General features: G+C 38.0%; 5 protein-coding genes and 2 long non-coding RNA genes across 10 annotated transcripts; 2 read left to right on the plus strand and 5 right to left on the minus strand.

Annotated features, from left to right (window-relative positions):
- Positions 1-2,074, minus strand: LOC133709080 (very-long-chain 3-oxoacyl-CoA reductase 1-like). Its single transcript, XM_062134688.1, has 3 exons — positions 1,417-2,074; positions 877-946; positions 1-614 (listed from the first exon to the last, which is right to left on the minus strand). The coding sequence occupies exons 1-3, from the start codon at positions 2,034-2,036 to the stop codon at positions 324-326; spliced, it is 981 nt and encodes a 326-aa protein (XP_061990672.1). The 5' UTR covers positions 2,037-2,074; the 3' UTR covers positions 1-323.
- A 65-nt stretch (positions 2,075-2,139) lies between these two features.
- On the minus strand, positions 2,140-6,145 carry LOC133709079 (very-long-chain 3-oxoacyl-CoA reductase-like protein At1g24470). Its single transcript, XM_062134687.1, has 2 exons — positions 5,289-6,145; positions 2,140-3,508 (listed from the first exon to the last, which is right to left on the minus strand). Exons 1-2 carry the CDS (start codon positions 6,092-6,094, stop codon positions 3,193-3,195), a joined length of 1,122 nt encoding a protein of 373 aa, XP_061990671.1. The 5' UTR covers positions 6,095-6,145; the 3' UTR covers positions 2,140-3,192.
- A 402-nt stretch (positions 6,146-6,547) lies between these two features.
- On the minus strand, positions 6,548-10,576 carry LOC133709078 (regulator of G-protein signaling 1). Its single transcript, XM_062134686.1, has 11 exons — positions 10,267-10,576; positions 9,697-9,817; positions 9,542-9,605; positions 9,360-9,444; positions 9,123-9,196; positions 8,851-9,042; positions 8,119-8,207; positions 7,781-8,019; positions 7,320-7,444; positions 7,046-7,167; positions 6,548-6,927 (listed from the first exon to the last, which is right to left on the minus strand). The coding sequence occupies exons 1-11, from the start codon at positions 10,341-10,343 to the stop codon at positions 6,688-6,690; spliced, it is 1,428 nt and encodes a 475-aa protein (XP_061990670.1). The 5' UTR covers positions 10,344-10,576; the 3' UTR covers positions 6,548-6,687.
- A 2,719-nt stretch (positions 10,577-13,295) lies between these two features.
- On the plus strand, positions 13,296-14,953 carry LOC133710393 (myb family transcription factor PHL6-like). Its single transcript, XM_062136459.1, has one exon. The coding sequence runs from the start codon at positions 13,398-13,400 to the stop codon at positions 14,841-14,843; it is 1,446 nt and encodes a 481-aa protein (XP_061992443.1). The 5' UTR covers positions 13,296-13,397; the 3' UTR covers positions 14,844-14,953.
- A 563-nt stretch (positions 14,954-15,516) lies between these two features.
- LOC133710990 (uncharacterized) lies at positions 15,517-18,107 on the plus strand. Of its 2 annotated transcripts, none has more exons than XR_009846992.1 (3): positions 15,517-15,922; positions 16,114-16,433; positions 17,901-18,107. It is a non-coding gene; the product is annotated as an uncharacterized LOC133710990 (long non-coding RNA). The 2 variants fall into 2 exon arrangements; XR_009846993.1 differs by lacking the exon at positions 17,901-18,107 and adding an exon at positions 16,939-17,894.
- Positions 18,108-19,156: 1,049 nt separating this feature from the next.
- On the minus strand, positions 19,157-21,223 carry LOC133713078 (uncharacterized). 3 transcript variants are annotated; one of them, XR_009847761.1, is made up of 5 exons: positions 21,078-21,223; positions 20,562-20,824; positions 20,207-20,299; positions 19,851-19,939; positions 19,157-19,586 (listed from the first exon to the last, which is right to left on the minus strand). It is a non-coding gene; the product is annotated as an uncharacterized LOC133713078 (long non-coding RNA). The 3 variants fall into 3 exon arrangements; XR_009847763.1 differs by having other exon boundaries at positions 20,196-20,299; XR_009847762.1 differs by having other exon boundaries at positions 20,180-20,299.
- Positions 21,224-21,588: 365 nt separating this feature from the next.
- Positions 21,589-22,731, minus strand: LOC133713035 (protein NOI4-like). Its single transcript, XM_062139160.1, has 3 exons — positions 22,529-22,731; positions 21,914-22,108; positions 21,589-21,814 (listed from the first exon to the last, which is right to left on the minus strand). The coding sequence occupies exons 1-3, from the start codon at positions 22,535-22,537 to the stop codon at positions 21,788-21,790; spliced, it is 231 nt and encodes a 76-aa protein (XP_061995144.1). The 5' UTR covers positions 22,538-22,731; the 3' UTR covers positions 21,589-21,787.
- Between the last annotated feature and the right edge of the window lie 2,197 nt (positions 22,732-24,928).

A 24,928-nucleotide genomic window follows, 5' to 3' on the forward strand; every position in this document is an offset into this window, starting at 1 on the left:
TCCAACTAACTCACTGTAGAGGTTATTGTATTATGGATCTAAATTTAATACATATTGAATATATAGATAGGTTCAATGATTCAATCTCATACTAATTTAGTGGAACATAACTTATATTTCTTTTATTTGGTCAGTATTACAGAAGTTGCAAATACTTACACGGTTACACAGAAGCTTAATCCTGTGAAGAACCGAATGAATTTGGCCATAGAAGCGCGCCCCCAAATGAAACTTCCGACTCAAATTAGCAAAGCCATTGGCGGCATCAGCAGTTTCCTTGTAAAGATGATGAAGAGAAATAGTCCACAAGGTTCAGAATCAAGTTAACTGCGATTTCCCAATGCATTTTCTTGTTGCTGCATCTTTTTAATCCGAGACTCCTTCAATTGGCCTCTCTTTCGCATCCCAAGGAAGTACCGGAAAATGCTCGCATTCAATAATGCATCAGGCAAACCTCGTGCTATGAACCACTGCACTGAGTGCCCCCAGTAGGGCGTACACAGATGCTCATAACCAATGCATCGTATGCTTGCTTTGCTATACGTCTCTGGAGATGCAATCAAGAAGGAAGATGCCTTTAACTTTGTCATCTTTGTCGCCACAAAGATGGGAATCTGCGTTAAGCATGTATAAGTGAATCACATGGACCAATTAATCTGTGTTCTTTGAAAACAACACAATCATATTCATATATAGTACTGACTTTCCCATACTATTCAATGACTTTAAGTTTTTGACATGAACTATCAGAACAAACTATTTGTCAACTCTACTGTAATGGATACCTTAGCTCGACTCTACTGTAATGGATACCTTAGCTCAACTCTCAGATATTTTGATTAAACATAAGAATATAAGTAGGGGAAAGATGATAACCTGACACTGAATGTCAATTCCTTGCTGCTTGTATTCCAAACTAGTGCACCTTGAGAACATTGCAAGGTACCTGTATCATAGTTCACAAGAACATAATTCACAATGATAAGGGTTATGAAGTTGGTCACAAATGTGCAGGATTATTCACAATTAGAGGCCACAACCCCCCATTCAAGAAGCAAAGGTCAATTGGGATTTTCCTTTACAAATGAGAAAAGGTTAAAGTGGACTTTCCAAGAGGGTCAAGATTCATAATATCTTGAAACTATCAAGTCCATCTGCTGCGTAATGAAAATGATCAATAACACAGATTCTGATAAGAATCCTCTTGGAAAGTTTGTGCATTTAGGGAAACAAATTGGTTAGGCTTCATAGAAATGGGAATAATATCGAGTGCATTGACACTAAACCCAATTTCCATGTGGAGCTAGGCACTGATACTCATCCAATCATATCCTATAACTTACAGCATGCATTTCAGATTAGTCCAACCACAAAATTCACAACACAAAACAAAGATTCAATCTCAAAAAAACTCACGCTTTGGAAGCAGCATAAACAGTGTACAGAGGATAAGAAGGAACTATCACAGATGACCCAGATCCAATGTTGACAATTGCTCCTCTCTTCTTCTTGAGCATACCTGGAATCACAGCCCTACTCACCCAAGTTGCTGCTTCAATGTTCACCCTTGTAATGCTCTCCATCAGCTCCAAATCAACCTCATGGAAAAACTTAGCATAAGGGTAAGCCACCCCTGCATTGTTAACCAAAACTCCAACATCAAGCCCTTTGATTCCTTCCTCTATGGCTCTAGCTATCTCCTCCCCACTCAATTTCGCCAAGTCGATCACAACGTTCTTGATTTCAACTTGGTTGCCATATTTTTCATGGATCCCATGTGAGGTGGCTTCGAGCTTACAAGGGTTTCGACCCACCAAGACGAGGTTGAGGCCCTTTGAGGCCATTTCAAAGGCGAGGGCTTTGCCAATGCCATCAGTGGAGCCAGTGATGATGGCCCAAGATCCATACTTTCTGAGATTCTTTGCGGGTCTCAAAAACATGACATATACCCATCTCAGAAAATTGATGGAAGCTTTGCAAACAGAGATGAAGCCTATAGTGGTTGCTGCTACTATGAAAAGTTGTGGCAATTCCATTGCCAGTGAAGTGTTCAATCTACAGTGTCAAGCAGAAGACTGGAAGTTGACCCTGTGGAGCAGTGAAGAGTGAGAGGGGCACAAACTGCGCTACCCGACTATATAAATTTCACTCATCAACCAATCAATTTAATGCTCCGTTCAATACTTCAATTACAAGCCCACACTACTGTATGGGACGACATTTTTGTAGATCGCAAGTTTAGTCAATATTATTCTAAACATACAAATTCTTCATTTTCAACCTCACACTTTATATCAAAGGTATTGGAAAATCAGACTCCACACTGAAGCTATGATTTGCGATGTGATTTGATCATCTGATTAACCAATAACCACGTCCAAATGAACAGTTCACATATATACACCGTTTCCCCTCAATTAAAGATCGAGAGAAATACATACCAAATATATGGAAGAAAGAATGGTAAAATCTTTATATGGTACCTGAATTATCACGAAATGCACTTTTTGGTACCTACAAATTTTCAGGGAGTCTAGTGGTACCTGTTTTATCCCTCCGTTAGCCATTTTAGTACTTCTGTCAATTATTCCGTTAAAGTATGGGTAAAATTGTAAAACACCTATTTTTCATATTTCTTTTACAAATTTTTGATTTAAACTAAATTAGACTAGGTTAAAAGAAAGACCTACAATTGAATTTAGTGAATATCTAGATTTACCTACCATCTCTATTGATTAATCCTATTAATTGTTCCGGAAAAAAGTTATCTCTAAATTAGTATATATTAAATTTTCATAAAATAAAATAAAAACTAAACAAAAATAAAAAGTACTTAAATTAATTGACCCAAGTATCCCAATAACAGTGAAGAATAAATTGGGTATTATTTATCTTTTTTTTTATTTGTCAAAATGTTTTTTAATTATAGATATTCAATATATTAAATTCTATAATTCTAATTATGAATGAAAAGACTATTTTACCCTTATTATTTTACTCACATGAGTGTCACATGATCGCCACGTAGGCATTTTTAACGGAATAATGGACCGATGTACTATAAGGGCTAACGGAGGGGTACCTGTACTATCACTGGACTCCCTGAAAATTTGTAGGTACCAAAAAGTGCATTTCGTGATAGTTCAGGTACTATATGAGGATTTTACCCAAGAAAGAAAATATTCAACCTAGCTAGATAGCTGGCTTTCCCCTTCTGTTTAAGCCGATATTGAAGCGCCAGGCATCAAGAAGAGAGTCAGGGACCAACCGTGCGAACCACCACTGAAGCGAGTGAGCCCAAAACGGCGTGCACCGTGCTTCATATCCAATGCGTTTGACTGCTGCTTCTGCATAAGCATCCGCAGATGGTATGAACAATGATGACTTCTCGATCGAAGCAACTTTCGACACCATTTTTGTTGCGACATATAACGGAACCTGAATCTGCACGTCGATTCCGTACTGCTTGTATTCCATGTACAGGGATCTAGAGAGTTGGTCCACGTAACTGCACAGTAAAATAGTTTCTACAGATTAATTACATGCAAGATTTGGTGGTCATTTTCAGGTACGTACTGGAATGAGTTACTAAGGTCGGTGAAAGCTGCTTTCATCGACGTTGTCAACTTTGGAAAAGCATTAAAGTTCAACTTTCAATGTCTCACTCACACCATATGTTTCACCAGAAAATGAAATGATTAGTTTATGCATCATAACTCCAGATCCCAGAAAGCCCGGAACTAACATTCTGATCGAACTCTTATTATGACGAATTTTGGCTGTAGTACGTGCGTGTTGGTATAACACTTCAATTTTTCAGTTGAGCAACTACTAGTCTCTACCAATTTTTATCAACTAAGCTATTTTGGGTTCATGTACGTAATTAACTCACCATGATATGGATCACCAATTTTCCGTTTTTTTTTTTTTAAAGGAGTACCAATTTTTCTTAACTAAACTATTTTGGGTTCATGTATAATTCAAGATCATGAAGTAGCATTCTCAAAAAAAAAGATCATGAAGTAGATACACACTCGTAATAACATTTCCATCTGTACCATACAATTTTTTTTTATCCTTAAAAAAAAAAGACTTTATATAGTTTTTTTTCCTTATTACACCAAAGAGGTCATCTGGAGAAACTTAATCTGGAGACCCACTTTCTAATGAGGACTATTAAAATGAGGACTTTCTAATAAATTGTTTAGGAGACCTACTTTTCGATTACACTACGGCAAATCAACCGTTAGATGTTTATGTATATATGAGTAAATCACTTCTGAAAATTTTCTTTCAAATTGCTAATCGTTAAGGTATCAAACTAGATCAAATCAATGGACGAACCAAATCTGTCAAACATAAACCGTTCATGTTTATAACTGATAAATCACGATTATAAATGTCTTAACAATTTTCTATTTGGTTGAAAAATTGCATAAATGATCTACACATAAATACCAAAACATCTAACGGTTAATTTGCAAAAATGTGATAGAAAAGTGGGTCTAACATAAAAATCTTCAACTAGTCCTCATTAGAATGGCTCCCATAACTAAGATACACAACAATTTCTCGTCCGTAAGTGGAACTCAGGACCTCCTACTTATAAAAGGGAGACTAATATCACTAAAAATCATATGATACTAGGCAAATGACTGTATAGTTACATGAGTTTTCTAATATATTCTTCTGTAGTGTAATCATAATTTTTGTTTTTGTTTTTGTTTTTGTTTTTCTTTTTTTCTTTTCATAGTGATATGAACATGAGCCAAATAGAAGAAAAAAATTGGCAAATGACTAATATCACTAAAAAGATTAATATCACTAAAAATCAAATGATACTAGGCAAATGACTGTATAGTTAGATGAGTTTTCTAATATATTCTTCTGTAGTGTAATCATAATTTTTGTTTTTCTTTTTTTCTTTTCATAGTGATATGAACATGAGCCAAATAGAAGAAAAAAAAAAGGCAAATGACTAATATCACTAAAAATCAAACGATACTAGGCAAATGACTGTATAGTTAGATGAGTTTTCTAATATATTCTTCTGTAGTGTAATCATAATTTTTGTTTTTCTTTTTTTTCTTTTCATAGTGATATGAACATGAGCCAAATAGAAAAACAAAATGGCAAAAAACATGTCAAAACAAAAATGATCACATTGAAGGAAGAGAAAGTAAAAAGGAGTGTATTCTAAATGAGATCATTTTTGTAAAAATTTATCTGAAAATTAAATTACTTAGTCTGATCACCAAAGAGGTTTAATTAATTAAGTTTATGCTTACGCTTTGGTAGCTGCGTAGATGGTGTAGAGAGGATGGGAAGGAACCACAACGGCTGCCCCAGACCCAATATTAACAATGGCACCTCTCTTCCTTTGAAGCATCCCGGGTACAACAGCCACGGTAACCTTTGTTGTACCTTCCAAATTCACCCTAACAATATCCACCCACATTTTCTCATCCACCTCATGAAAGTATCTAGCTGCCGGGTAAGTCACTCCAACATTATTTATCAAAACTCCCACGTCCAATCCCTTGATCTCCTCTTCTACCAACTTAACCAAACCCTGGTCGCGTGAGAAGTCGAAGGCAACAGTTTTGATCTGCACATCGGGGAAATGGGATCGAATTTCTTCGGAGACTGATTCGAGCTTGTTGGAGCTGCGGCTGACTAAAACAAGGTTTAGGCCTTTCTTGGCTAGTTGGTAGGCAAAGGCCTTGCCTATGCCATCAGTGGCACCAGTGATCAAACCCCAAGAGCCGTACGATCTTTTCAGATCTTTAGCGGGTCGGAGAAAAGTTATGAAGATCCATCGGGCTAAAGAGATGGAGTGTTTGAGGAAGATGAAGAAACCAAGAGAAGAGAGAAGGAGAAACCAGATGGGTTGTTGGGTACTCATGAATATTGCATGCAGCTGTAGATGTATGTACCATATATTTTGTTTTCTTTCTCGCAGTTTGGTTGACACAGAGTTCCTTCTGGCCTTCTGGGGTTGCTTGGAGTTTTGAAAGGAGAGGATTTGCTCTATTGGCCAAATAAAGGAAGGGATATGGGGATTGCACGTAGAATATAGGCGATGTTTCAACATTTTAGTCACGGGTTATGTAGTTTTTTACCGATCGAGAGCTTCTACCATACTCTAAGCCCCAAGGCCTCCGCAAGTCGCATTTAATAACCTAATTACTATTCACGTCTACCCTCTTAAAGAAGTTGACAGTGCAGTTGAGAGTATTAAAATCACATGCATCTTGGAAGTTGGAATTGAAGCTAATGTTGTGAATCTAGAAAGTCTGATATTAGAGCTCACAGCTAATACCATATCACTTCTCATTTGAAAATTAACCATCATCCCAACTTGAATGTCTAAACTCTAAAGTAAATCACCTTAGTCCTTAGATAAAGATCAAACAAAAGGAAACCATGGGGATGGGGGATGAAGCTTCATTCATATATATCTAACACAAAAGACGGAAACTACTTAACGACTTTGAATAGTAAATTCTAATTAACAATAGAAGAGACTACAGGCAAAATCGTAAGCTTTTTGTTTTTGTTGTTGTTTTTTTTTTTTTTTTTTTTCCATTTTATAACTTATGAAAAATGCATATGTACAGAAGTGGGAAGGTAAGCTACATTTAACACTATGAATATATGATGCGTACGTATGATCGAATTTACCATTCATACGAATTTACTCATGATTCTTGGTTCATCATCATGGTCTTCAGTGTTGCAGCCAGAATCAACCGAAAATGGTTCTTGTTCTTGGTGAAATGGATCATCAGCACCATGTACAGAACTCAACCTGGGAGAGTAGTTCCAACCTCTCATCTGTTCCAGTTCTTGGGCCCCGGATCTCATACTCACTTCTTCTTTCAACTTCATGAAGAACATAGATGACCAGTAATCTCTCGCCAAGTTCTAAATCAAAGACAGTAAAAAAAATAAAAAATAAATAAATACATAAAAGTTCAGACATTACTCCTATAGTATTAAAAGAATTGAAAGTTCGCCAAAAATCACTAAGAATTCATCGCACCATTTTCATCAAGTGTATTAGCTCAGTTAACGCGTCATTAAAAAGATTTGGTTGTGCTAGGTTGGAAGTAGTCAAGATCTCTTGTCTGGTTCTGTGAGAGATGTTCACCTCCACTGCCGCCCCTGCAGAAGGAAAATTGAAATTCATGTCCCCACATACTTATGAGTCTTAACTCTAAAGTGAACTCCTAGCTATGTGAGTCTACTACCGTTGAAGGTAATGTCTATCATAAAGAAACAGAACTAATGTAATTATCATTAACAAAATAACAAACCTGCAATTATGTACTTGTCAATGATATGGCGTGCCATGTAAATTCTTCTTACAGGGTCATCTACAGGTATTTTACCGAGTTCATGCACTTCCTCAAAAAAATGGACACTCTCCCCTGCCAAACAACTGTGATTAAGAAGAACAATAGAATAAAATAAATACATTGCATGCCAGCCAATAAATTTGTTTATTTCTGAATTCTCATCTCATTAACATTACAGAAAATAGATTGCCCGGAAGTTTATGGATAGATATATATCTTTGAAGATCCTGTAACTTCCATTTGTCTGCATAGAACTACTTTGACCCTTGGAAAATTCACTATATATTACTTCTCAGTTAGGTTCAGGAGAAGGTCATTTTCACACCCTGGACCATTTCTTTGTACTGGAGAATAATTTGGGCATAAATGTTCTTCTGCAAATGCATTTTAAAAAATGGAACTTGAAGAAGAAAACACACCTGTCTGCAAATGCCATGAATGACTGGCGGAATCTTTTGTTTAGAAGAAGTTTATCAAGTGATTCATTAGGATCTACGACACATGCTGGTTCCCTTTGCACTAACAGTCCACTGTCAGGTATGCCCAGAGCCTGACCCATTGACTCATATGCTCGAGGTTCCCTTTTCCTCAAGCTGATTTGCGATAGAAGAGGTTGTGAACTTGATATCGAAAAGATAGCTAATACAAGAATGCTCGTCTGCAACATATACATAAGAAATGTATTCAAAACACATCAGTTGGAAGACTTCTATCCCCAGTACATAATATACAAAGGTACTAGCAGTATAAGTCATACCGTTACTAAGAGCACAAATCTGGAGGCAACTTGAAGCCATGAGATATCATCATGAATTTCATTCAAAACGTATGCAACCACCCATACTCCTGGAAGTTATTAGGATAACCAATTAACAAAGCACAGCCTACAAGTTATACTAATTTAATGTGTTACTCAGATATGATATACAGCCTAATCAGCTTACAGAAGACAATGCTATATTTTCTGTAACATCATGATTTCTTCCAGAATTTTTAAACCAGATGCAACTAGACTTCATAATAGCTAAACATCGAGAATGCTTAGAAAATGTGCCTTCCCCTTTCTAAGGTTATTAAAATGAAACATGACAAAATGACTGGATATTCTTGATGCTAATTGTATTCTTGATTTTACTCCTAAAGCATATATTCAGATCATATGATTTGACTTTCCCACGATGATGACAATTAGTGACCCCCAAGAAATGGACTCATCCACATCCCTTATAAGTTTTATGTGAGTATGCACTACTCTTATGCAAATGCAAAACACAAACACTTTATACTTGGAGATACTAAATGTGCTTGGGTATTTAATAGGACATCATTTGGTGACATCTCATTCACTGGGACTACTTATCATTCAAACTAAAGAGCATGTAGACAGAACTTGCATTGAAAGACATACAGCCTCTTCATTAGAAATGAAGAGTAAGTTTCTTATAATGACATATACAGAACAAATGAAAGCCAGATTTGAGTAGTGTACCAATAGAAGAGGCCGAGACAAGTATTCCCTGCCAGAGGTCTCTGAGTTCGTCAAACCTGAACTCTATATGCCGAATAGCACAAGTGAAAGCAACCAAAATGGCAACATATGTTGTGTGGAGGGACATAGACGGGATGATCCACTGAGCCCCCATGTGGCACCGATAATTTAGAGGCTTTGTGATATGGATAACTAAAGCATACAAGAGACATTGTATAAGACATATGCAACTTTAGAGGTAGGATAGCATAAATAAATTCAAGGATCCTCACATGCAGCTCCAGTAATCCATGGCGAGAGAATTAGTGGAAGGAAAACATATGATCTGATTGGTGGCAGACACCTCCTGAAATATTGATTGCAACAAATTAACCACATAGATCCAATAAAATGTAACCTAAATATCTTTATGAATTGATCTTCAGATCATATAGAGATACACCAGCATAACGATCTGATCAAATACTTCTCAGATCAGATCATTACGCTGGTGATCAATGATTGCTTACTTGACAAAAATATAATATAGTTGAAAGGCCTGTGATATGCGACAGCTCAGCAGCAAACCAAAGCCAAGTGGAGCTTCAATCCAGACTGCAAGCAACAGAAACTTCAAGTAGCGCACAAAATAACAAACATTCACAAATGAGAAACTGCAAGAGCAACTTCAAAGACAAAAGTTGTGAATAACCTGCCCAGACGTAGCAAGACTGCCACCAATGTCTCTTTTCAAATTTCAGGAAATTGAGAGACATCTGCATAAAAACATGAGTTGCTTCAATGGTGGCTGAAGTTATCAAGAATATTATAGATAAACTGTGAACATCAAAATCTATAGTAATCTACCACAATTGATAACACAAGGTTGAAGCTGGCGAAAACTTGAATAACTGGAATCCAAAAGCCACTTCGCTTCGCACAAGGAAGTTTGTGAACCACAAAGGGCAAAATTAACCGCGAAACAAGCCTGAAAGAAAGAAACCAACAAATTGAAAAGGACCACAGTTAGTCGCTTGAGCAAAGTTTGTTCTGTAAAATTAAAGTATCAGGGATAACTAAGACCCATTTTAGCAAACAAATCAAAACCTCAGTACTTTGAACACCATACTAAATATATCTTTCAAGACTCGATGTTTTAAACACAGCCAAAATATACAAACAATAATATGATCCCCATAAACTTGGATACTCAGAAAGATTCAAAATTTGTTCCAAGATTCAATCTTTGTTAAACATTTCTAATCATTTCCCACAGAAAATTTCAAATATTCTGCAATTCAGCTCAAAGGCCCAGACTTTTAATCAAACAGATACACACAATCTAATTTCCCACCATGATAATCCCAAAGAGCCAAAGCAAACTAATTTGCAAACAACAAAGAAAACCCATTAACACTGTGATAGAAAAACACTCACAGAATGAAGCAAATGGCTGAAACAGTGACGGCTATGTAGTCGCTGACACAGCCACCGTGAACTGCACAGCTTGCCATTTCTTTGCATATGTGGGTGTTCTACGTCTTCTGGTTTGGACTAGTTCATTGTTAACAATGATCGAGTCTCTATCTGTCTCATGTTCAAGATCAGAGAGTACTAAGAATTTAAAACGCAGTACGCCCACCAAGGTGTTCTTTCAGAGCCCAAATCGGCACGGCAGATTAATTGGCATTCCCACATTATTGTTTGACCAAAAGGGAACATGGTCTAACTATCTGCGGTCTGTTTTTGACAAAATCGAAGACTTGAACCTCACAAAGTGTACAAGTCGCGTGCTATGAAAGTGTACCAAAATTATGGCCAAATTACTCGGGTGTGATTATAAGTACATAACTTTGGCAAAATTTTACGGTACTCCAGTTGAATGTACTCCACCGTGTTGAATTGAGTGAAAGCTGAAAAAATTTAGAACATGTATGATTCAATATTGTTGTCGAATGAAATCCGCGTGACCAATTCTTAAATTATTATCACTGATCTTTAAATCAAATATTTACTTGTATCGACACTTAGGTACATGAACTTATACCGAAACCTAAACCTAGGTTTCGCGAGCAGTGCGGCGGCGCTTCTTGGCTCTGATCTGCAACAGGGCGCTCCGACGTTGCAAGCGGTAAGAGGATAAGGGCTTCATCTCCGTCGCGCATTCGGAGGCTGGTCTGGTTAGAGAAAAGAGGCGAAGTACAGACCTTGTGGTGGTTTTGCAATAGAGATCGGCATTTGCTTTGGTGGAATCGGGTTTGACGAGGAGGAGATTGGCGTCACGGTTTCGGGACTAGAGGAGGAGCGAGGTCGGAGAATTCCTGCTAGAGATCGGTGGTCGGATCGCCGGTTGAGGCCTCAGGTTCGTGCTTGCAGAACCAGTCTAGTGCAACAAGTGCAGTCGCTAGAAGCTTTGGTGGGCGGCGCGATGGTTACCATGGTCTCCTGCCTGGGGAGGCCGCCATACTGATTAGGCGGTGGCAGGCGGATCTCGGAAGGGCCAGATTCGGCGGCTAGGTGTGAGGAGCGTAGGGTGTGGGCAGCAGGTCATGGGCCTCTGCCTTCCTGGGCTGCAGAGATGCAATCTAGAGAATTGGGCCTAGGTTAGGCCAATTCCCCTATTTTTCTCACACTTGGGTCGGATTTGGGCTTTTTGGGGGTGGTCTGCCCTGCTCTTTGTCCTGCATCTGTTCCTAGAATGTTGCTGTGGGTGTGTTGAATGTTGCGACGTACACCAAAAGGGTCTTAGGCATCAAGATGTTTGTTTGAACCCAAAATGAGCATTTTGGCCTAACAATGCGTGTCTTGGAGAAATTGAGCCAATGTCAGTGGCTCAAGCTATATATTGTCGATAAGTTCGAAATATATTATTTAGAGGCTAAATAAAGCCTACCTGCAGAATTATGGAAGATTATGCAAGCTGCAAGAAAAGGCACGCCCATGCAAATATTCATACTCCATTCAATGAAGGAATATGGCATGCACGTGGGGAAGCATTCAACTACATTTCATGGTGGCCAATAGGGAAAACCTATCATGATTCCATTAGTGCTTAATTGGAAAACCTATAATGATTCCATTAGTGCTCAAGTGTTTAAACCACCATGATTCCATTAGTGCTTAAGTGTTTAAACCACCATGATTCCGTTAGTGCTTAACCCATCATGATTTGTTTAAGACCAACCACTATGGCTTGGTAACCTATATATAGAGGCTACGACGAAGTAACAAAACACACAATTCATCAACTAATCTCTACGACTACTCAAGTCATCCCAGAGCAACCTCTCTCCTTCTCTTACCGGTGACCACACTCCAGTCCCAGAATCCTCAGGAGCCGACTGTTAGTGCCACCAAACCCTCTATCAACGTGCTTCGGTCCTAGTCTCCTCAGGAGCCGACTGTAGTACCGCGACCACAACGGTTACGGAACCAGCTAAGCAAGGGTAACGCCCTCGCAAACCAGCCAAGCTAAAGTCACGCTTTAGCAAGTTCTCCCCACTTCCCAGTGATTTTCGCTCTGCTCGATCTACGACGTCGAGTATCGATTGTGTGATTTTGAAGAAGCTTAGTAAAAGTCCTCACCGCGAGGCACAAAGAATCCCGCGACGAGGTTGGTGCTCTCCTCGTCCACAATCGCTCAAAAGAAGTCAGGTCAAGGGACACCCCCGACGACCGCACCCGAATGGTGCTGGCACGCCCGCACAGAAAAGAGACCGTTGACCAGCTGCAACAAAACTGGAGCCAAACAATGTTCAGGACATTGGTTCCATTTTAGGGCAGTGTAGGGTTAGGGAGTTTTAAAATTCTGTATTTTCTCTTTCAGCCGTTCCTTTAGGATTTTAGTTTTGAAGTATGGATTTCTTTTGGATTTAGTACTCTTCGTGAGCTTGTATTGTAATATGAGGGGTGCTTGTACCCTTCATGCTTGACCGAGTGAGGTCGTCATGATTTCGATCAATAAATTAGTCTTCCGTTGCCCTAAAAAATATATATATATATATTTTACTTGTATTGAGCGGATTAAAACTCAAAACTCTCCATATTGATCGAAACTTTATTTTTTTGGGTCAATAACCATCCACTTGATCTTGATGTCACTTGGTAGTTTGAGCGACACTACATACCTGTCTCACTGACTCAGCATTTCATTTCCTCAGTTGCAAAATCCCTGCAAGTACAAGATCTCTGTCTCTCTCAGATTATGTACCTTAGAAGATGGCATTCCACCTGATAAGATTGTCTTCCAGCTAAGAAGATTATGCTTTATATGTCTCCTTGTACAGTTTACTTGGTGTGCTGGATTTGACTTGGTCGTTTCACCTCCAAGTACTTTTACTGTGGAAATGTAGCTTGTTGCTGATGATTCTTTGAGTGGATTTTGAATTTAAATGAAACTCAAAGTCTGCTAGAATAGTGTTCAGTGTTGTGCAACCATATCTCACTTTTGATCGTCTCACTTATTCCTTTATTCTAATTCATTGTCTCCCAATCTAGACATATACATCCCTACCTGTAGATTTCCTCCACTTGATTGTGGCACATTTCACCACCTATCTGATACATCGATGAAGGTAGGGCTTTCACATGTAATCATGAGTCACCATGGAGTCAGTTCTGTATCACAAAGTCAGACTACCAAAGGAATCACAGAGTCATACTGTACATCCCTATCCCCAGTACATGATTTTTTGGGTTGTGAATCAGAAGGCAGGAGTTCAGTGGCCCGTGAATGTTCATCAGCACGCCTCTCACCTTTCATACGGACAGAATCTTTTAGCTCTCCTACTAATGTGCGAGAATCTAGTCTTCAACATTCCAAGAGCACATTTTCACGTTCTTCTGTTTTTTGTACAAGTTTGTATCAGTCATCTTCATCGAGTTCTGAACGGCAGCTTGGAAATCTGCCATTTCTTCCCCACCCTCCAACATACAGCCGGTCCATTTCTGCTGTTGATTCAAAATATCCAATGCTTTTAAGTGCGGATATGAGCGATCAATATGATGATGAACAATCAGAGTATCTCATGAAAGACTTTCTTAATTTGGCTGGAGATGCTTCTGATGGTAGCTTCCATGGAGTTGGCTCTGGAAGTGACACTGTAGCACTTACAGATCAATTGGAGTTTCAGTTTTTGTCAGATCAACTTGACATGGCTATCACAGACAATGGAGAAAATCCCCGGCTTGATGAAATATATGAAATTCCTCAAGCCTCATCGAAACCAGCCATAGAATTAACATGTGGTAAGAGTTGTGGCTCGACAGCACCACCTGTTGATGCTCTTTCAAGTCACCCCTCTCCTGGGCCTTCATCTGCACATAGACCAAGAATGCGATGGACGCCTGAGCTCCATGAGCGTTTTGTAGAGGCTGTAAAGAAGCTTGATGGGGCTGAAAAGGCTACTCCAAAAGGCGTTTTAAAGGTTATGAATGTTGAGGGCTTAACCATCTATCATGTGAAAAGCCACTTACAGAAGTACCGACTTGCCAAGTATATGCCCGAGAAAAAGGAAGATAAGAAGGCCTCTAGCTCTGAAGAAAAGAAAGCAGCTGCAAGCGGAATGGAAAGCGATGGACGAAGAAAAGGGAGCTTCCATATCACTGAGGCTCTCCGCATGCAAATGGAAGTTCAGAAACAACTGCATGAGCAGCTTGAGGTTCAAAGGTCTCTTCAGCTACGCATAGAGGAGCATGCAAAGTACTTGGAGAAGATCTTGGAGGAACAACAGAAAGCCGGTAGTGCGTTACTTTCTCCACAAGCCTTGTCGTCACTGACTACTAATTCCATTAAAGACCCTGAACAGCATCCTTCCCCATCAGCTGGTGTATCACCTTCACAACCAGCTGAGTCTGACTCATTATCACCTCTGTCACTGAAGCACAAAGCTGCTGACTCTAGTGACTCTGAGGCACAAGCATGCACTAAAAAGCTTCGCATTGAAGAAAAACCAGATGAGCCTGTAGTTGAAAATCTCTCGGCAACAGTAACTACTACTACTACTTCCCAATAGCTGCACTAAAATTCATTATTTGTAGTGTAATGTATAGAACTTTCGGGCTTTTGTAAGTAAAGTTGTAACAAGACGTGCTGCTTTGTATCTTTTAACAGTTGGTAGTTCAATGAACAAGAAAATCAGCTATTCTAGCTAAAAAAAAAAAAAAAAAAAAAAAAAAAAAAAAAAAAAAAAAAAAAAAAAAAAAAAAAAAAAATCTTGATGTCACTTTGACCTTGAAGTTGTAACTTAACCATCCACTTGATGTCACCTTGACCTTGAGGTGTTCCCACTGAAGTAGGTTCTTTTACCAATTGTTGTTGGAGCAGAATTCTCGTCATCTATTCCACCCATTTGGCTTATAGCTACAGTATTGATAATTTGATATTTGAGTTAATTAATTTTCTATTGATAAGATTATTCTTACTTTTAGTCACTTTATTAGTTTAGTGTCAACGTGTGATTTTTATTTCAAAAAGACTTTGGTACTATATTAAGAATAAAGGGAAATGATGGAAAATGTCACATTAGAGTGTGAAATGATAAAAAAGTCACCTAGTTTCCTCCTTGATAAAAAGGTCCATTATGAATTGTTAGTAATATTAATTTAGTCCTTATTAATAATGAGTGATGTTAAAAAAGATCAATTTTTAATTTTTTTGATTCCTATTCTGCCCATAAAGCCTAATACATGCTTGGAGAAGCTCTGTGAGAGAATCTTAATATCTACTTCCTCGTGATCTTTCTTCTCTTTCCTCTCCGTTAATCTCAATGCATTATCTTCTACACTTTCCTCAGGTTGAACCAGAGATCGGAGATAAAATTCCTCAGAGAAAAAAGTCACGGTTCTTTTCTCTTTCGCTCTCTCGAGATCTCAAACAATTTTGATCGGTTTCTTCTGCCGTGATCGGCCAAAAGACGTTGTCGTCGGCGAGAATGGAAGGACTAACGTCTCCGGGAACGATGCCTTCGCCGCGATCTGCAACAAGTACGACCGATACGACATCTACAAGTAGAAAGACTCTAACGTCTCCGGTGCCGATGCCTTCGCTCGCCTCTACTCCGCCATCAAGTCCGACATTGAAGCTGCTCTTCAGGTTCGGTCTCTTTCTCAGTCTCTCTCGATTCTCTTAATTTGATCTCTGTTTGGTTTCCGGAAAAGTTCGTGAAGTTGAAACGCGATAATGTCATATCCGGACGTAGGTGGATGAAATTGAGTAGAATTTTAGTTATTATTTGGTCCTATTTTTCAAATTGAGACTGAAATTTGAGTAATCTTAATTTGCAGAAAGCGGAGCTTGCTTCAAAAGAAAAAAGTATGGCATCTGCAGGTGCTCTGACTGCCAAGATTCGCCGGACCAAGGCTCCATTGCTTGAAGAGGTTCCCAAGTTGCAGAGATTGGGTGTAAAGAAGGTTGGCATCCACTGTTTGAATCAATTCTATTTTCGTGCTTCTTCGTAATTGTGCATTTCATAAAATTGTTTGATAAATTGATGTTTAGTGCAGTCATCTGCATATATGCTAGAACTTGTTTAGCGCTGGAAGGTGATTTTGGATGGGTATTGATTGGACAAAAGATGATTGCTTTTGAAGAGAATTCTTGGCAGGTAAATGAATATACATATGCCTATTGATTTCTCCGCTTGTATGCATCACATATCTACATCCTGCTAATTAGCTCATGAATGGTGTGGCCTTCAATTTCTGATGGTCTCTATAGGAAATGGAATTTGTGAAATAACCTACCATGTTACCTACTCTGAAATAGATATATTATATATGAAAATCATGCTATAGCCGGCTATTTGGCAAGAAAGAAAACCTGAATATTCTTAGGCTACTTTTTTGCAGAAGACTCTTACTATGCGTATTTAAAGTGTCAAGTCATTTAAGTGATTAAATTAGGGGATTTCTATGTGAGACTTGTCTCTTTCTGTAATACAGTTTGCCAGAATACAAACTATTGGTGAAAGGCAATGATACCCTAGATGGGACGCCAGTTGTATCTATGAATTATGACTCGAATTGGTATTAGCTTACATTTCTTGACATTCATCGAGATGCAAATGTGATCTATCTGGATAGCAGTTTAATATTTGAACTGTTCTGTAGGTTAGGTGTTCCCCAGATGTTTTGTGTTACTGAAAAGAAATATGCACGAGTGAGTGGTATATATCTTATGATCTCTCATGCCTCCTTGTAGTTCTGTTTGAAGTTGAGTCAAGACCTGCACGTGTTTAGGAAGAAGTTTTGAGTCAATGCCTCCTTTTAGTTTACTCTTTTACCTTTCTTTTCACTCATTTATTAAATGTTTTGACTTGCCGCCTTTGTTCTTGTTTCAGAAAAAAGTTGAATGCTAACTTTAGTCTTTATCATTTACTTCAATGTGAGGTCAAACTTTAGTCTTGTTTTTGATTCATATTCGTTGTACAATTTTACAGAATTATTTGAATCCTTTTTGTGCTTTCCCTGAAATGAATCATAGCTGTGCTATATTCCATATATATCAAATACCAATCCTCATTCACAGAGATTAGAAAGTTCCCAGATTACATGCAATGAACCTTATTTGATACTGATCTACCCTGTTTTCTCGTTTCAAAATTGTTGTTAAGCAAAAGCCCATTAACTACATTTACTTTTTGGCAGGCAAAAGGTACATCATCATCATCTCTCGTCAATCTTTATTTCTGGTGTTTGCTTCCCTCATTCTTCAGGGATGATGTTGAAAAGATATCAGATACTTATTACTTGGCTGCCCTATGCCGTAATTTTTATCATGTCATTTTTAGGGTGATTTAGGCCATTTGCATACTTCCTCTGGATCAAAGCCCTATTGAGTAGTATCTACATTTTCAAATTTAGTCCACCTCAAACATGAATCAGATTATTTGCTTAGTTGAAAGCAAAATAAAATCCCAATTGCTTTTTATATACCTGTTTTGTAGCTTTTGTCATCACATCTTTCACCACCATTTCTTCTACTGTGCTTATATTGCTTATATTGGTATCACTTAAGATCTTCAATAAGCATTTTTAACTAATTTTGGATCCTCGTTGACTCATTGTGGCAGGTTCTTGGCCTAGAAAATTTGCAATTGGAAAAGCTGAAGTGTGTAACTGTGTATATTTGAATCTATAAGGTTCCTAGTTGTTGACCATGTACTACTTTTGTGTACCATGATCCTTGGTGGGTAACGTTGGTGGTTGTACACTTTTTCGTTTGAGGTATAATTAATGTAATGCAACCATTAGATCATATTGCAATGATTTTATAAGTGACTTGGCTAATTGCAATGATTTTGCCCGTGACTTGACAAGAGATTAACATGTCACTGGCCAGAGATTGACAGTGACATGGCTAGTGACATTGTCGATGAGTTTGATGAGTTTGAGGTTAACAACAGTTGGCCAGAGATTGACAGTGACATGATCATGACTGTGACATGGCAGTGACATAGACATGACTAGTAACTTGGCCAGTGACTTTGACCAGTAACAGTGGCTTCTGACAGTTACTTGGTTAGTGACATGTGATTAACAGTGACTTGACTATTAACTTGTGACTTGGCTACTGACAGTTACTTGGTTAGTGACATGGTTAGTTACTTAATTAGTGACATGTGATTAACAGTGACTTGGCTATCAACTTGTGACTTGACTACTGACAGTTACTTGGTTAGTGACATGGTCAGTTACTTAATTAGTGACATGTGATTAACAGTGACTTGGCTATTAACATGTGACTTGGCTTCTGACAGTTACTTGGTTAGTGACATTGTCAGTTACTTACTTGGTTAGTGACATGGTCAGTTACTTAGTTAGTGGCATGTGATTAACAGTGACTTGGCTATCAACTTGTGACTTGGCTACTGACATTTACTTGGTTAGTGACATGGTCAGTTACTTAATTAGTGACTTGGCTATTAACATGTGACTTGGCTACTGACAGTTACTTGGTTAGTGACATGGTCAGTTACTTAGTTAGTGACTTGATCAGGGATTGATAGTGACTTGGCCAGGGATTGACAGTGACATAGTCAATAACTTTGCCAGTAACTTGTAGTTAACAATGACTTTACTAGTGATTGACAGTGACATAATAAGTGACTTTTCGTATGACTTGATGAGGTTAACAGTAACTAGGCGCTTGAGCTGGCCAATGACTTCACTAGCCAGTGACTTGGTCAGTGACGTGTATAACAGTGACATGCAATGTGACTTGGTTAATAATTGGTTAGTGGCGTGTATGACAGTGACATGCAATGTGTATAACAATAGTATTTATCAATCAAGATGAAAATCACCCACACAAAAGTGGCTCAAAATATCCAATTCTTTCCATTCATTTGCGATACCTGAAAACTGGAAGCAACTCCTAACATATGATAGCAATAGTAATAGGGGAGGGATTTTCACCAATTTGATTATGAAGCAAAAAATGACACCCTCAAAGCACAGAAACTCGAGCTTCAACTGAAAATCTAATCCAAAAAAGGTTCTGATGCTAAAATACAAATTTACCCACTAAAGCAACAAGCACAATTTTATTTGTCTACAACTAAACATTCATCAAATTGAAACTGAAACAAGTATTACATACTGAACGAAGCTAAACCCAGCAAGAGTGTGATTATCAGGAGTAATGAAGATTGGAGATAAGAGCAGAGCTGCAGCCATTACAGGTGGAGACAAGCTCTTTAAAAGCTTCCATGTTCTTGCTTTTAGGGAATTGGGTTGTGCTCTTGCTTCACTGCACACTTTAAACAATATGGTAGCAACATGAAATTAGGCATTCGTGCATTAGATATAAGTGTCATATACTTTAGTTTTACTTCCCATGCCCAACAAACAAGATAATCAATCTACTTTACCTTACCTGCCACAAATTCATCAAAATGTGAAGAGTGATGTAGGGATGGGAAAAGTACATAACCACATCACTACTCATGAGGATTTGTTTATGAAACATGCAACTACGTACAAACCAAACTATAATAAAAGTAAACAAGAGATAAATTTACCATGATGCTCCCATATCTACTGGACAACCAAATGAGTAATCAGTATGAAACCGGCCACCAAGTCTATCTCTTGATTCGAGGAATGTCACCTGAAAAATGATAACGAGAATAATTTAAGAAGCCGGCAAATACAATTTTTCCATTAGTCAAGTTCATCAAGAGCATGTGAGACACTTACGGAATTAGTACTACCACTTTAGTCATGGCCCTGATACTTTATGGACCATTTTACTATAACTAGACCTAAAGTCCGTCCTTTCTCACATATGATGAAACAAATCCAACTAGAGTAATGTAGATAGCAATTCATGCTAAACCAACAAATATACCAAGAAGATGTCTGACCTGATTGGTACCTATAAGGTACAGATGGAAGCTAGTTAGTCCACCAACAATGCATGCCCTGACTCATGGTAGGCAACAGTGCGGCATTCAAGCTTGCTAATAACCTGCATGTTCAAAAAACAAGCACAGATAAAGAGAAAATAATAGAAACTTCAGGGATCACACCAATAAGGCCTCAGGAATAGACTATCTATATATACTAGTGAGGCTAGGAATCAAGAAACTTTCTTCCCCTTCCACTTACAAGAGAGGATGTGGACTCCAATGATCATTAAGCATGCAAAATGAGTCAACTGAAAATTAATACTCAAATTATTTTCTTCTAAAACATATGTCCCTTCATGCAACACATATTATTATAGCAACCTGCTTCTGGTTTTGGTGAAAAGCTTCAAGATGTGAAGAGAGAAGAGCAGTCGATCGCCAAAAAGAACACAGCCATGGTAAAACGCCAAAGTCAATCGGAAGCTGGCGGCGGTGGTTGGTGAATTTGGCTGGAGGAGGGCTCTGATTGGAGGCGGTAATTGTCGTCGGGTCCGAGCTCGAACGAAATCGGAATTCTCGAAGAGGACGCCGGAGTGGAGGAGGCCAAAACACACCATCAATTGCAGCCAAAATGAACTAATTGCCTATAACAAAGAAACACATCATTGTCATCATCAAAAAGAAAATCACACAGAGCAAGGAAGCAGAAAGCTTAACATATTTGAAAAGGCAGAAGAAAAAATCTATGAAAGTGAACGAGCTTTGCATCGAAAACAAAACTTAAAAACAGAGGATTCTTAATCGACGAAGATGAAATGAGAAAGGAATTCAGAAATTAGAAGGATTTCGATTAACAGATCTGAACGAGTGAGTGAAAAAAAGGAGAAAAAGGCGTACTTGTGGAGGGAGGACCAACTGGAGGCGGCGGCGGAAACGAGATCGGAGGGGACGAAATTGCAAACTGCAACTGTCGAATGTGAAATTGGAGAGGCCTAGCGTCTTGAACTGAGTGCTTTCAGTGGCAGTTTTTGTAATTATTTGTATTTTCAGTGTTAGGTTTGTTAATAGGTGACCTTAATTATCATAGGGATATTTGTGCATCCTAAATTATAATAAAGTACTTCAGAATGACCTCTTTTATCATTAACCCTAAGAATAATTCAACAGTTTATATTATTTATGCGATTATGTCTCTTTTATACTTTGAAACTTTCACTCTTTATTTTCTTTGCTTGTATCAACTAAGACAACCTAATAAATATGTTCTTCTTTTTCTTTATCTCTAGTTGTTTATGATTTTCTTTTTCTTCTTTTATAATATGGATTCCAAGTTATAATCGCCTGAAATTAGGATTAGATCTATGTATTTCAGTCTCTTCACATTGTTTGCATCAACACGTCGGGGGAATAAGAACAAAAAAATGACACTTCTTTTATTCGTATATAGTATATACATCATCAAGAAGACAAAAACAACCAAGATATAAAGAATAAGAACCACAGCTCTTTCACAATTGTACGAGCAAAATTTAAGCAGCCAATAATCCAGAATACTGGTACTAAAACACCCACCAAAGTCTCGAGTTTTCATTAGTCTTGGGGCTTAATTAACAACCCATGCAAAGCCACTTGTTCTGCATCCAAAATGTAGATTTTCAGTTTAAATTGATCCAGTAGCTAGGTTAATGGACTTATAAGAAATTAAATTCGAATTAATAACCATGCAAACATACCCTTTTGGGATACTTCTGCGTATTATTTTCTTTACGGGATTCACAGTTGCTTGATGATTCCACAGCAGTAAGTAAACTTCCACCATTTTTCTTGTCAGCTCTGGCCTTGTTGAAAATGATAGTAAATCCTTCAGCTGAGGCTGGATCATTCACATCCCACTCGCCAAATTTGGGTAAAGCCCTTCCACTCTGATGCTGCAACAAGTAAACACAACCAAAGTTTCAAACTTTATCTACCACAGTACTAATAAATTTTGCCAGAGAATGATTTTTCTCTTCTTGGCACAATTATGCAACAAGTAAGCATCATACAGCATGCAGAAATACTTTTCCCATTACTTTTTCACATCAACATTAGGCAATAGAAAGACATTTCCGTCTTCTAATACTTGTTCATTGATTTAAGGCACTTTAGCCTTGAAAATTCATTATATTAATTTTCATTATATTAAATCTTCTTTTCTGAAGAAAAGCAAACCCACATCCCTAAAACCCATATAATCACTAAAAAGAAAATTCCACATGAAAAAGTTTCAATCTTTGATCAAATGGAACTGACCAACAGAACACAGAGAGAGAGAGAGAGAGAGAGAGAGAGAGAGATAGGTAGGTTACCGAAGTCATGGTTGGTAAATGTGAGCAGAGTAGAGCTCAATTCACAGAGGGTGTAGAGGATTTGGATAAAAGGGAATGATTGAGGATTGAGAATTGTGAAGGTACTGTTGGATTGGATGCGAGAAACAAAATGAAAGCCCATTTTTAAAGGCAAAATGGGAAGAGGAGAAGTTTGAAAGATTCTGTATTGTTATCAGGTGCAACTTGTCTCCGACGCGAAAAAGGGAGGATGTCGTTTCAACTTTGGCCGTTTTAGGAAACACAGTTCGAAACGACGCGTTTCTAGTTGCCCACAGCCTGCTGTTTCTTTTTCTTCTAGAATTCAAAGCTGAGGCGTGGTTTCCTAATCTGTAAGCGCGGTGGTTTTTACGCAGAGAATTTGTCACTAGTGACCATGTCTCTTCTATGGTAAACACTTATCACTATGCTTTTCTTTTGGCCACTACTACTTATCTTCTTTGACCAGAAGAAGAAAAAAAGTACGAATAGATCATAACTCAACCCATCATGTTTTTCATAACCGAAAAATCACAAAATGATCCATAGGTACAACAAGAAGAAGACACAAAATTAATTAGAGTTTTATCTGCGTTTTAAGTCGGAAAAAATTGACCATTTACTGAGCTGATTTTATTTGGATCAACTCGCTTGACACCATTTTTTTTTTTTTTTGAAGGATAAATACAGCTTGCACCATATATTGCATGTGCCTTATTGGTGTTATTCACTATCATTTTGTGTTATCTTATTGGTAGATATGTTATCATGTCTAAACATGCAAGTGGTGTCGTATCACTTGTTTATATTGGCATTTGTTATGATTAAATTTTAAGTACAGAGAATCAGAGATGTTATCATGTTTATAAACAAGTGGTGTCGTATCAATGCCATAACCTATTTTGCTAAACATGTGGTTTCTTGATCATCAGACCTGTTTAACAAACGATTTGTATTTGGTTTTTTGCTTTTAACATAATTAGTTCAAGTAGCTAAATTACCAAGTTACGATATAGTTGCCTTAAATAGTTAAATAGTGTGAGGTTGACATAAGCCACATGACACAAACACTACCAGTAAACTTGATTTGCGACCCTAAAAATTACTATACATAATTTGAGAATTTCAAAGTTGTAAGTTCTTAGCTCCTTGAGCTTGAAGGGGAAAAAAAAATATTAGGTTTACCGGATACGTACACTCTGTCAACTCACCAAAACTTAACATGGGTAAAACTAAAGTTGTTCTCTTCGGCACGATGTTGAATATAAAATCTAGTAGTACAGCTGTACAGAGAGAAAATGGCTAACCGATGCACATATATTGAAACAGAATTTTATTGATAAGATCATTTCCCAGTATGACATTAACCATATGAAAGATGTAAATAGCAGCTCCTCAACAAAGTTTGCAACTCTGCATAGGCAAGCACGATGGTTTATTATTTTTGATCAATAGGTACCTTAACTAATTTTTTTTTTTTTGTAATTTTGAGAATGAGAAAACCTTTTGTTCCAAGATACTAAGATTACATAAGATGAGAATGACCGGTGGTGGACATAAGTTCCCCACTTTCCTCCCTAAAAACAACCTCAGTTATAGATCCGTCAACAATCATGACATCCATGAGCCAAGTGGGCCCAACGCCTAACCAAACTAATCGCCCAATTCCTCGGGCTACAAAACGATATCAATCCTAAGAGTCACGATAGATCGCTGACAATACAAAGAACAACCATGTCATCCTCTTTCATACCGTGTCCCAAACTAGCTAGACCAGGTATATATAAGGATAAATCACCGCCATATTGACCACCAGAAGCCATCGATAATATCACATATAGTCCTCAGGAATAACGCCATATCAACAACTCATCAGACAAACCAACCCAGAAGTCTCCATACATCCTCATAGCCAATCTCAAGAAGAAAAAGACTCCCTTCAACACCGTGACCCAAAACCGCCAGACCACGTGCAGGAGCTCTTCCCCAATACATCGACCTTAAAATAATACCAAGAATAAATCCAATAGTATCTGGGAGTGACACCATAACAATGGCACAAACATACCACTAAGAACCCCAAACCCTAGCTCTTGAGGGGAGGGACTCAACTGACCTAGCCATAAAACATTAAAACTAAAGATAGATAGAAATCTAAAAAAGCAAAAAAAAACAAATAATAAATAAAAAGAGATGTTGCCGTCAATCTTCATCTTCCACAACTAAAACTCTGATTCCTGCCAAACAGAAAGACACACAGTGAGGTTGGTGCCGGTAATTGCATAGCCACAAAGCCTTGCCCAACGACAAGGATGCCGCCGTTGTACGAAGCGATTTCTCACATTCCCTAGCCTCTAGTACCACGCAAAGCTTGAAAATACCATAACAAGCCAACAATTGTAG

The sequence above is a fragment of the Rosa rugosa genome, chromosome 5 (genome assembly GCF_958449725.1).
Source record: "Rosa rugosa chromosome 5, drRosRugo1.1, whole genome shotgun sequence".
Taxonomy (NCBI): domain Eukaryota; kingdom Viridiplantae; phylum Streptophyta; class Magnoliopsida; order Rosales; family Rosaceae; genus Rosa; species Rosa rugosa.

Coding starts and splice junctions, on each gene's coding strand:
- LOC133709080 (XM_062134688.1), bottom strand. CDS start 2,036: ATGGAATTGCCACAACTTTTCATAGTAGCAGCAACCACTATAGGCTTC. Junction 947..1,416: donor GTTTATGCTGCTTCCAAAGC/GTGAGTTTTTTT, acceptor ACTATGATACAG/GTACCTTGCAATGTTCTCAA. Junction 615..876: donor GAATTGACATTCAGTGTCAG/GTTATCATCTTT, acceptor TGCTTAACGCAG/ATTCCCATCTTTGTGGCGAC.
- LOC133709079 (XM_062134687.1), bottom strand. CDS start 6,094: ATGTTGAAACATCGCCTATATTCTACGTGCAATCCCCATATCCCTTCC. Junction 3,509..5,288: donor ATCTACGCAGCTACCAAAGC/GTAAGCATAAAC, acceptor TTTACTGTGCAG/TTACGTGGACCAACTCTCTA.
- LOC133709078 (XM_062134686.1), bottom strand. CDS start 10,343: ATGGCAAGCTGTGCAGTTCACGGTGGCTGTGTCAGCGACTACATAGCC. Junction 9,818..10,266: donor TCAGCCATTTGCTTCATTCT/GTGAGTGTTTTT, acceptor TCTTTCTTTCAG/GCTTGTTTCGCGGTTAATTT. Junction 8,020..8,118: donor GATTTGTGCTCTTAGTAACG/GTATGACTTATA, acceptor TATATGTTGCAG/ACGAGCATTCTTGTATTAGC.
- LOC133710393 (XM_062136459.1), top strand. CDS start 13,398: ATGAAGGTAGGGCTTTCACATGTAATCATGAGTCACCATGGAGTCAGT.
- LOC133713035 (XM_062139160.1), bottom strand. Junction 21,815..21,913: donor CGCAGAAGTATCCCAAAAGG/GTATGTTTGCAT, acceptor TTTTGGATGCAG/AACAAGTGGCTTTGCATGGG.